This window comes from Arachis hypogaea, chromosome 1, assembly GCF_003086295.3.
Source record: "Arachis hypogaea cultivar Tifrunner chromosome 1, arahy.Tifrunner.gnm2.J5K5, whole genome shotgun sequence".
Classification (NCBI taxonomy): domain Eukaryota; kingdom Viridiplantae; phylum Streptophyta; class Magnoliopsida; order Fabales; family Fabaceae; genus Arachis; species Arachis hypogaea.
The window spans coordinates 74,538,244-74,550,740 of NC_092036.1; the positions used below are offsets into that span (position 1 = coordinate 74,538,244).

Below are 12,497 nucleotides of genomic sequence, written 5' to 3' on the forward strand. Positions count from 1 at the left end.
AGTTCTCATATCTTGCCAAGAGCTTTGCTAGTTGTTAGTTTATTTTCTTTGCCATTTATATTTCTTGTCTAAAATCTTAAAAACCCCAAATATAACTCACAACCAATAACAAGACACTTTATTGTAAATCCTAGGGAGAACGACCCGAGGTTTAAATACTTCGGTTTATAGATTTTAGGGGTTTGTACTTGTGACAAACAAATTTTTGTATGAGAGGATTATTGTTGGTTTAGAGACTATACTTCAACGAGATTTCATTTGTGAAATTCTAAACCGTCAAAAATCTAATCATCACTATGTGTGGGTTCCGGTTTTTCCATACTAGAGAAGATGCATACGATCATCTTCTGATGAAACCATTTCCCCCCAACTATACCTTTTGGTTACATCACGGTGAGAGGATAATAGACGAGAGACCCAGCGGTAGGGAAGAACTAGATCCCACTATAAATTCAGGAGATCAAATGCGTGACATGATCCACGACGCATTCAATTTGCCGGGACTGCAGAGCGGGGATGACGATTCCATGCATGGGCATGTTGGAGACATTGTGGATGGGTTGCCGTACTTATCTGATGAACCTAGTCACGAGGCTCGTGCCTTTCAAGACTTGCTTAATAACGGCAAGCAGGTATTATATCCGGGATGTTCAAGATTCTCGAAGCTCTCTTTCCTGGTTAGGCTGTATCATATAAAGTGCATGTGCGGAGTGAGCAACAAGGCTTTTGGATTGATTCTAGAGCTATTGGGGGATGCATTTGAGCATGCACAGATTCTGAAGACCTTGCACGATGCCAAGAGGATCATAAGGAAGCTGGGTATAGAGTACAAGAAGATAGATGCATGTCCGAATGACTGCATGCTATACCAGGGTCCCGACCACGACCTGTCTAGATGCAAACGGTGTGGAGCATCCAGGTGGAAGCAGAAGACCAGGAAGAATTCAATAGTAAGGATCAACGCTGTTGTCAAGAAGAATGGTAAACCTCAGGCGGCGAAAGTTCTTCGTTATTTTCCTCTGATTCCACGGTTGCAGCGGTTATTCATGTCCAGCAAGACTGCTGTAGACATGTTGTGGCACAAGAGAGGCACCAATTCTGACGGTTTCTTGAGGCATCCCAGAGATGGCAAGGGTTGGAAAGCATTTGACATGAGATATACTGACTTTTCGGGCGATCCGCGCAGTGTTCGCTTAGCCTTGGCCAGTGATGGCTTCAATCCTTATGGAAACCTCAGTTCAAAGTACTCAATATGGCCAGTGATTCTTATCCCATATAACTTACCTCCCTGGATTTGCATGAAACAAACCAACTTCATACTCTCTATGATTATTCCCGGAAAATGCCTGGCAATGACATAGATGTATACATGCAGCCCCTGATCGATGAGTTGAAGCAGTTGTGGGCCGGTGTTGATACCTACGACGCTAGTGAGAAGAAAACATTCAAGATGCGTGCTACGTTAATGTGGACTATCAGCGATTTTCCTGGCTTGGGCAATTTGTCTGGTTGGAATACGTACGGCGGGAGAGCCTGCCCCACGTGTAACTTGGACGCCGAGACTATGCGACTCACTTTCAGTCAGAAATGGTGTTATATGGATCATCGGCGCTTCTTGAATCGCGATCACAGATATAGAAGAGACTGGATTAGATTTGATGGTAAAGTAGAGGATAGATCCCCACCTACCAAATTGACTGGCAGGGATGTCCTTAGACAATTGGAGGGTGTGCCCGTCTCACAGGGCAAGGTGCATGCGATGGGCGGTAAAAGAAGACGTGGCCAGCAGACCGTGGTGCAGGACGAGTCACCCTAGAAGAAGAGGAGTGTATTCTTTGATCTGCCTTACTGGGAGTTCAACGAATTATGTCACAACCTTGACGTCATGCACATAGAGAAGAATGTGTGCGATAACATTGTATTCACCATGTTGAACGAGAGCGGTAAATCCAAAGACCACCTGAAGGCTCGTAAAGATCTCCAGATGATGGGAATCAGGCATGATATGTGGCCACTTGAAGGTGGAAAGCATCCCGCTGCAGTCTTTACCATGTCGAACTCACAGAAGGATGTCTTTCTTAGGACCATAAAGAATGTGGTTTTTCCAGACGGGTACTCTAGCAACATCTCTCGCTGTGTTGACTTAAAACAGCGCAAGTTATTTGGTTTGAAGAGTCATGACTGCCATGTTCTAATGGAACATCTATTACCAATTGCATTAAAACACGTATTGCCGACCCCAGTGTCCGCCGTCCTGGCCGATTTATCAGCCTTTTTCTGACTAATATGCAGTAAATCCATAGATCCTCAACAACTTCCTCTCCTTCAGGATCGTGTGGTCCATACTCTGTGCCACATGGAGATGATATTTTCACCTTCCTTCTTTACAGTCATGGTTCATCTAACGGTGCATTTGGTCAAGGAGGTACGTCTCGGTGGCCCAGTGCACTACCGGTGGATGTACCCAATCGAGAGGTAAAGATCCACTTAAGATTTCTCGGCCTGTTTTATTAGGAGCTGTCACCTATTAATTTATATGTTACATTCTCGAAGGTACCTATGTCGTCTCAAGTAGTACGTGCGTAACAGGGCACAACCGGAAGGATCGATAGCAGAGGGCTACCTATCTGAGGAGATTCTCACATTCTGTTCAAGATACCTAGATAACGTCGAGACTAGGATCAACCGACCGACGCGCGTTGGCGACCGGCCGAGCAATGCCCGGCCGAGTGAGATTGCCAACTTGTTCCCAGAGGTTGGAAAGGCGGTCGGGGCAGCCTCATTTTTCAAACTAACACCCACCAAAAAGCTTCAAGCACATCGTCATGTACTGGTCAACTGCATTGCTGTAGAGAAATTATTGGAGTACGTGCAGAGCCTGAGTTCTAAATTTATACCGTGAGCCAATTCGGTTTTGATAGTACTGAACTTGAAATACCTTTTTGTGTGCACAGTGAGTTCAGAGCCATCACAAAGAGAAGGTTGCGAAGTAAAACAAGGTCCCAGTCTTTCGTAGATAATGTTGTGCATAGAGAATTTTCGAATTGGCTCAGGCATACGGTAATCTTAATATATCCTGGATCCTACTACCATGTTATGCTTTCTTGCCTCTAATTGTTCAATGCCAGGTCACATTTGGAAGCGCCAATCATTCGAACGAGTTGCAATGGCTTGCTTGCGGTCCGAATGCTCAGGCCAAACGCTATCAGGCGTACAACATCAACGGATTTAAATTTAGGACCATGTCGAGGGAGGAAGGAATGAAAACACAGAACAACGGGGTTTATGTCACTTCGGATACTAGAAGTTATGCAAGTAAACGGGATGCCAATGTTGCTGTTGGCGGTGTCTCGTATTACGGGATATTAGTAGACATCATCGAGCTAAATTACAGTGGTCAATTCAATGTAGTCTTGTTCAAGTGTCTTTGGGCGGATACCACGTCGGGGAGAGGTATCCGACAGGATGTTTTCGGCCACACCTGTGTCAATTTTGCGACACCGATTCACACCGGTGATCGAGAAGACGATGAGCCATACATCTTGGCAACTAAGGCGCGTCTTGTATTCTACGTGGAGGATGAGGTGGAGAGCGGATGGAGTGTAGTAGTCCATGTGAAACCAAGGGATTTGTTTGACATGGGCGAGGACTATGAACATTGCGAGGTCGACCTTCATCCACAATCCTGTATGACTAGCTTGCCTGAATTTGATGTCCAAGGCCTGCCGTTGACAAGAGACGGTGATTTAGAGGAATCCATTACAGACGGGGTTGAAGACTGTGATGAGGCAGCCGATTCCTAAGAGATTGGATTGTATTTAATGGATTCTATGTTTGTCATATCGTTGGACAATAGGTCGAATTGATTGAGACTTCTTAGATTTTTTAAAACTTATCCTCTCATGTAAACTTATGCTGTACTTGGACGGTCTTTCTATCTCTGTTGACTTTCATGGAAATTGGAGAGCAGAGACTTCTTTCTCATTTCCAGAAGCCGTTGGTTCGCAGAGAAGATGATAAATGCGTCTCCTTTCTCTTCGCTGGAGGTCGCAACCTCATTTGCAAGGCAGTTGTGGTTCAGAGAGTCCCCTATACAATCATGGTTGGATGCCTTCTTTGGACAAAGTCACCTCTTTCGAGCCATTCGTTATGCCCCAGGATCAATGATGAGGGTTTGTTTGCTGCTACCCAATTTTATTTTGTAAATACTTTTCTTATTTGTGAGGGAAACCCATATATACATGTTTATGTGTAAATGCTAGGAATTGCTTCATTGGGACCGAAAGTACTGAGCCAAATATGGGTTTGAGTTTATAACAAGTATGGACTCGTGGGAGTCGCAGAAAATACTTGACGAGGTGAAGGTAAAATAGTGGTGTTATTCCAGGGCTATTTATCTAACGTGTATAATATTTATCTATCTAGATATCTAAACTATTTTATTTGCTTTCTAAGATTATAATTAAATTCTGTTCATTAATATAATATAGACCCTTTAATTTTGTCGTACTCAAGCATATAATATTGATCCTTTTGTGGTTTCTAATTGCCATGTTTCTAATCTATGCGGGTGTAATAAATTAAAGGAAAATTTGATACCTGCTGAAGGTAATGTCATGATGAAACATTTTATATATATATAATGGGAAATTCTCAACCCTGTCATGAAGCTGAATTCTGGGATTACGTAGGCTTATTATCCTTATCCTATTTAATAGTAATGTCTCTTATGAAATACAAATGGCTGAGTTTTCTAGAAGGGCTCGAATGCATGCAATTAACCTTTTGCTTCTTTATACAAGTATATACATATATATGTCAACGGAAATACCTGAAGGTGGGCGTTCTTTTAATTGTTCTTCGTACACTGAACTCTGTGCATGAGCTAAATTTTTTAATTCTAACTTAAGTAGGAGCGACCCCAAAGGTTCCAATTTTTGATGCTGTTATTTGTGTACTCCTTTTTGGATGCCATATCTTTTATGCCTTCTTGAATCTGTTTGCTACGAAAATATTTTCTAGTAATAAACTTATGAGTCACCAGTATGGTAATGGTATAGGTTTGGAATGATGTGAATAATTATATATATCATATATTGTAAGGGATTGCATTGTCCGTGGTTTTTACAAAAAGTGTTTCTACATTATTTGGGTGGTGTGTTGTGCAGGTACGCTATGAAAATACTCTTGTTGTTGAACTGGATATTGCAGCACGAGAGGAGTTCAAACTCATAGAACATGGACTTGAACGACTATGGGAACGTAATATTATCAACTTCTTGAAATTCTTTGAATTAGAATAATTACGTTCATACACTAAGTCCTAACATTTTGCGCTTATATTTGGCCATGACGTACCTGTCAGGATTATCTCGATCCCAGGTTCAGGAGGCACCCGAAGAAACGGGGGAGGTGGTACCGGATTCAGTGGAGAAAGAGGCTGTTGTCTCCTCCGAAAGCTCTGAAGAGGCTGATTCTGCTGGACAAAAGGCCTCGATGCTATCATATGACCTCAATAAAATGCCGGACGAGAATGAATATCCATATGGTGGAATGTCCCCTGATACGAAGAATGCGTGGCACCTATCTATGTGAGCGACACGATACCTAAACCCTTGAAGATATTGCAATAGTTCTAAAAATTTGAATTTGGATTTATAGGCTGCCCAAGACTTCTGTGTTGAAGTTGTCGTGACTTAATGGAACTCTTTAAATTGCTTAATGAGGGATTGTTAGTATGCTGCATGTTGAATGCCCTTGGTCTACTATTTTACCCATTTATGCAGTTTTTTAACTTGACTGTTTCAAGTTGCTGATTAATATAAATTTTTTGGACAATTAGTGACCTATTTTGCTATGATTCCTGCCATGGTCCGCATAGAGTATACAACCCTGTTGAATGCTACAAATGCTACAAATGCTACAAAAGCAGGTTGTGCATTTCAGGCAAGACTTGTGATTTTTTAGTTTTTAAAAATGATATTTGGTTGTTCACTTCCATCCAGGAAACTCCCATTGCTTCAGTTATAGTCCACCTCTTAACACGCTCCATATCACTAGCATTCCTTCGCTGAGCAGATGTAGCCATTGCAACAGCACTAATACAAAAAACGACACATACTTTGATAACAGCCTAACATATTAAGCAAGAATAAAAATGTTAAAGGCTGAAAAATACTAACCTCAGAATAAAGTAAACAGCATGCTACCAACACTCTTTGTCTTTTAAAAATGATATTTGATAGAAGTGAAAACTTTTTTAGAGAATCAGTCATGTACCAATTCTTCCAAGAGGATAGAAAAGGAAAAGTTTAGTCCCTTTTTATCTTTTATGTATTTCTTTTATTTATTATTATTTAAAAATACTTTAGATTATGTAATTTATTTATTATATTTATTAATTTATTTTAAACACATATATCAAAAGTATTATATAAACAAATTTATATTATTTACGATATATGACTTATATCTTTTATAATTTGGAGAAAAATTAGAATTTTATGGAAAAAACTTTGATATAAATGATTTTCTTAAAATTTATTTTAGGTTAAAATAATATTAAAAAAACCAATATTTTTTTTACCTTTACATTTTAATATGATAATTTTAATGTTATGTTTTCGATCCCCTCTTTATAAGATTTCTGGATCTGATGTTTATTATTATTATTATTATTATTATTATTATTATTATTATTATTATTATTATTATTATTGTTGTTGTTGTTTTTTTCAAAGCTAAGGAATTAGTAATAAACTTAGTTTTTAGTCAATTTTTAATATTTCAGTTTCCTCCCAATATAATCATTCCCGCGTCTCAATATCTTTTTATTTCGCCAATAGTTACTCAGAGAAACAAAATTTGGATCTGATTCAACCTAATTTCAAAATCTCCAGCTGCTGCGACCCACCTCTTCTCCCCACTCCTTAAACACTATATAACACACACAGCCCTAGCACACTAATCTGGCCTCTCTTCGTTGTCGTCGGGGGAATTGCTCGTCTGTATCCTTGATCTTCAGCTTCCAGAACCTGCCGGTCACGTCGCTCTCATTATCAATTTGGTAGTCGTGGTTTTGGTCTTGTTGTTAGGCCCGCCCTCTCTGTTCTGGTAACAACATCTATTTCTTCCAATAACATTTGCCATGTTCTAATGTGCATGCAGTAGGTTTTCTGGTCGACATTGATGAATTCGGTTCTCATAAGTGTATTTTAAATCTGAACCCCCTTTAGTTTACTGATGCTTTCACGAGTAGTGCTAGTGTTTATGAGTTTTTCTTTTGCATTTTTCCATTTGTGTGTTGATATTGAGATGGCTTTTCCTTAGTCTGTCATATTCTCTTAGTATATGCTTGGGGGTTCAATGTAATTGGAAAGAAAGAATGAAGGATAGGGATTTGGGGGGCTTAAGAACACACAGATACGGTTCGGGATTTTGTTATTAACCAACTATTGTATACAGAAAATGATAATCGAATTCTAACATTTTTTTAGATAAATTAAAGAACTAATTATTAAACTAACCAAACTTAATCACCTATAGTAATGAAATTATCATGACTTCATAATGAAAAATGCTGAAACAAGGTTCTTCATTATTACATAAAGAGAAAGAGCACTCACTAGGCACTAACGGCTGTGATCCTTCCATGTGCAGTTGCTATATTCATATCATGGTAACCTCATAGTTTTTTAGTTAGCACAATAGGCGTGTTATGATTTGTAACCTCCCCCTTGTGAACACGTTACTTGATTTGGTTATTCTTGTTCATTTGGTGTTATAACTTTTGTTGGCCTTAAAGATTCATGGTTCGCTTTTGTAATGATGAATCTGATTTATAAAGAACAGGTAGAGTATTCTAGCTTATAACCATGTCTTGTGCTGAGTAACTCCTGGCATTGCTTACAAGTTAATATTTTGGCTTCTAGTATACATAAACAAAATTTACCCGCATTATATGTTGCTGGAGTTAATGTCATGATTTTTTGCCTGCATCATGTCACTATGAATTTAAGATGGCTAGGAAAGGCCGGTTTACCAAAAAGGCTAAATCAGGACCAGCATGCCAGCAGTCTCAAAAGGCACTGGCTCCGGCTCCGTCTCCGACTTTGGCTCTGCACCAAGATGAATCTGAATTTCCCCAAGCAAGCTATGGTGATGTCCATACAACTGTACGCCCGTTCCGTCCACCACGTAGTGAACCAAGGCCTGCTCCACAGACGCGCACTTATAGCAGTCAAAACTCAGAGCTGGGATCCGACCAATTGGATACCAATGCTCATGAAGTGGATTCTATTGACCAAGAAGTTGACGACCGCTCTATTGCTTCTAGAGCTCAGAGTCGCAAAGGACGGAAGACCACAGAGTATGGGATGGTTAAGACCATCGATAACTTTCTATTAGATTTACCGTCGACAATTTACTCTTTAGTATGTGTTACTTTAGATTTCTTCGTGCAAATGGTCTACAACGGAGACATATATAACTATTTATAATTGGCTTGTAGATTCCGATGGCACAATCAAGGCGGCTAACATCAGTGTGAGGGAGGCTATGGAACGGCTCAATGGTAGAAGGATCGTGCTTAGGTTCAACAATGAAAAGCAGCCAGTTGGAGACGAAGCTGGCCTGTTGAGTGGCGTTCTTGGCATGCTTGGATCTGACTACGGTAAATTCCCTATCTGCGAGGAAAGTTGGCGTCACGTTACCACTAAGGAAAAAGTTTATTTCGAATGTGTCAAGGTAAGAGTTTATATCCGATCTAAGTTACAACTGCTTATTCATGATTAGAATTGATTATTTTAGGAATAGTAATTTGTTCTTAAATTAAAAGTAACTTAAGTACAACATAAAGTGTTTGTATATAAAGTGTTCATGAATACACCGATTTTATTCACAAACTTCTGTGTACTCTTAATATATGAGTTTACATTTTTTCTTTTTAATTTGTTGGCCTTTGGATTTCTGTTAGTAGCAATATACAATTTTCAATCCCTTTGTGCGTTTTTTTAATCAATATTATATTTGAGTCAATAGACATCTTTTACTCCATTTTTTGGGTTCTGGTCGGTTGGTGCAGCTTCTTCGACTTATTCTTTATTGCTAAAAGATGTTTTTGTAATGGATGGCTACCTTTTACCTGCTACTTGACCAGCGAGTATTACAGCAAATAATTTTAACGAATCGGTTACTTATGCAGCAAATCTTTGAGTTTGATGAAGATAGTGACGGAGTTATAAAAAAAATATTTTGAAAAGTATGGGAAAGTCCTGGAAAGATACAAGGCTAAGGTTGTATGATGATTACTACGAGCCAACACTGTCGACTGAAGAAAATACCGAGAACCGTCCGCCAGGAATTGATCGAGATCACTGGCGATGGTACCTTGATTATCGCGCCAACCCTGAGACGAAGGTAAAAATAGTATTTATATTGGTATAATATAGTACAATCCCCTTTGCATTGTGTCTTTTTTAAAACAGCTTCTAACAACCGTTTATCTCTTATGGACCAATAAGAGAAGTGCAGGAAAAATGCATTAAATCGATCAAAACAGCTATATACACACACTGGCGATTCAAAAAGCCTGGCTTGGCGGAGGGAAGAAGAGGTAGTGTAATTTTTTATTCACTCTTCAGTATTGTACTGCTCTACATAATCCCCATTTAATTTTTTATTCTCCCTGATTGCGTGGTCTTCGGTGATGGATTAAACTTTCTTATTTCAGTCAGAACAAGAAGGAAGGATAGTCAGTAGAGGAGAGCTGTGGATCAAGGTTCACAAAAGAAGGGATGGCTCTTATATTAATGATGAGGCGAGAGAAATTGGTGTAAGTACAACTTAGTATGATTAGTCATTACATTTATGATATATAATGCATCCATAGTTCATTGCTGCTTCTTAGTTGCCTATTCCTTGTGTGCTGAGCTGAAAATAGGTTGTGGGTTTATTTTCATTCAATGTTTACAAATAAGTTTTTGGGTCCAACGCTTATACCATGAAGTAACCTTGGTTTAGGAGAATTTATATATGTAACAGCTCTAATTCTTTGTTTCAAAATATATATGTAACACATGATTGGGAGAATTTATCAAAATTACATGCTGTAACTAGTATTGAATTATTTCTCTGCCCATTTTATTTATTTATGTATTAATACATTTATTTAAATGAGCGATATTCTGAGAGCGTGTAATATGCATAAGTTTAGTAATAGAAAGAGAACAGTAGAAGGTTGGAATCTAAGTTTAGTAATAGATGAAGAATAATATAAGTCTTGGAATCCAGGGAGATCTGAATAGTGAAATCTATAGCGTACTTGGGTGTCTTGTGGTTCCTCAAATTGATTTTGTAACAGAACTGGAATCCAATCCATTCAAAAATATTCCCTGCTCTCACTTCAGATGTATATCCCTATGCATGCTTATGCTTATCGTGTGCCTCAAATATATTGTCTCAGTTTAAGTTTTAATTAAGTTGAATGTACTTGAATCGGATCTATATTGTTGTTTTATGTCTGTAGGAAAGACTTCTGGAGATTGAGCAAGAAGATGAGTCTTCTAGAGTCTTGTCTCAAAATGGTTCCCTTGCTCAGGTTTTTGGAAGAGAGAAACCGGGTAGAGTGCGTGGAGTGGGTCTTGGACCGACTCCTAGTCAACTCTTTGGTACAAATTTGCAGCCATCAGTGAACCGAGTCCTAGAAGAGGAGACGCAAAGGAAGCTAAATGAACTACAGACAGAACTGGAAGCTGAGAAGTTAAAAAGGAAGGCGATGGAAGATGAAGCAGCAGCAGACAAGAAAAGGATAAAGGTAATGGAGAGTGCTTTGATTTATCTTTTTCAACGGCAGGGTGAGGAGCTGCCACCAGAGATTGCTGCAGGGATGTGTTAAGTGGTTTTGATGCAGTAGAAAATAGTAGTTTAGGATTGAAATTGTTTTGGATGGATGCATACTTTTTTTGAAGTAGACTACGCAACTCTTAGCAAGAGATTTATTTTGTTGATATTTTGATAAATACATTTTGGTTTTTGGATATTTTTCTGGTTTTGTCACATGTTTAGATTCTATCCGTCAATACAGTCACTCCTAAAATAATTAGAAATCCAGGGAACCAAATTTATTATAATATTTAAGTAAATTTTACGTGATTTCATAAATAAAAACCCAAATTTTGCATTTTTTTTAATTTTTTTCTTAATTTGGCGGCGGTTCTTAAAACGCCAGAAAGACTAAAAAAGTATGGCACTTGTATGGTGGATTGCGGCGGTTCGCAACCGCCTATAAACATGGAGACAAACCGGACCTATACTGCGGCGGTTGTACGATAGCCGCAAAATACATTCAAATTAGAGGAAACTGAATTGATTCGCGGCGGTTTTTAAACCGCTGATAAACAGATTAGTGAATCGTAGAACGTTAATTTTGCAGCGGTTATTTTAACAGATGCCGTGAAATACGTATTTAGCGGCGGTTATACCAGCGGTTGTTGGAAACCGCCGCTGAACTCAGTCCCCGCGCTCATAACCAGGGCGGTCACCATAGCCGCCGGAAAACTGTTTTGTGGCGGTTTAAAACCGCCGCTAAAAGGAGAAAAAAGCGCCGCTAACCTCCACCTCTGCTGTAGTGACATTTTTTAACCCATTCTCAACTAGTTTTCAATATCAAATCCTTTCCAAATCAAACCAAATTCCAACAATAAACATCTTCCAGTAATTCAAGGAAAATCAATTCAATAACGACCAATTTAACAAACCAAAATAGCAAATCACAATAACTAGTTTCCTCAATAATTCAGTAAACCAGTCAAATAAATAATCACAGCCATCCAAATAGTTCAATTCAATTCATAAAACTTATTTAATTATAAAAATATATTTTTCATACTATTATCGACTTATAACAACTCTTAGAAGTAAAATGAATTTAAGGAAATGTCCCTACCTCGACTCGTCGAAACCATAACCCAAACACATCAACCGAACTCTTTTCTCTCGGCCCGAAACCAACGACAACCACAAACTCAGTCCCTAACCATTCTCGCAGCAACCACAACAACTTAAAAACGACATGTAACGCTCTAAATACGACCCTACGTTACCAGAACTTCAAAATTTATAACCAAGCATAACAAAATACTAATGCAAGGGTTTTTGAAACATAAACACTTACTTTAATAAGAATGAAACAGCGGCAGTTGCTGAACCGGGTTGGTAGCAGCCCCGACAGCCATCCCAAACGACAGCGGCGACCAGAACTCCGACACCGGTGGCTGTAACAGACATGCAGCGATGAAAAAGCTTCCGGAAACTCAAAAAGAACGTAAACCAACTTAAAACCTTTAACGGAAGTGGCTGTTAGAGATAACAGCTTCGCCGACCGGCAACATGGTCACGCCCGGCGGCCAGAGACTCTAGCAGCGGCAGATCTAGTGGCAACGACTCCTTTAGCGGCGGCCGAACGCGACAGCTCTTCTTTCCTCTCGCATTCTGGCTCC

At 39.2% G+C, this 12,497-nt stretch overlaps 1 protein-coding gene across 1 annotated transcript; it reads left to right on the forward strand.

Annotated features, from left to right (window-relative positions):
• Positions 1 to 296: 296 nt before the first annotated feature.
• Positions 297 to 1,361, forward strand: LOC140183610 (uncharacterized). The gene has a single exon (XM_072232070.1). The coding sequence runs from the start codon at positions 297 to 299 to the stop codon at positions 1,359 to 1,361; it is 1,065 nt and encodes a 354-aa protein (XP_072088171.1).
• Positions 1,362 to 12,497: the final 11,136 nt, after the last annotated feature.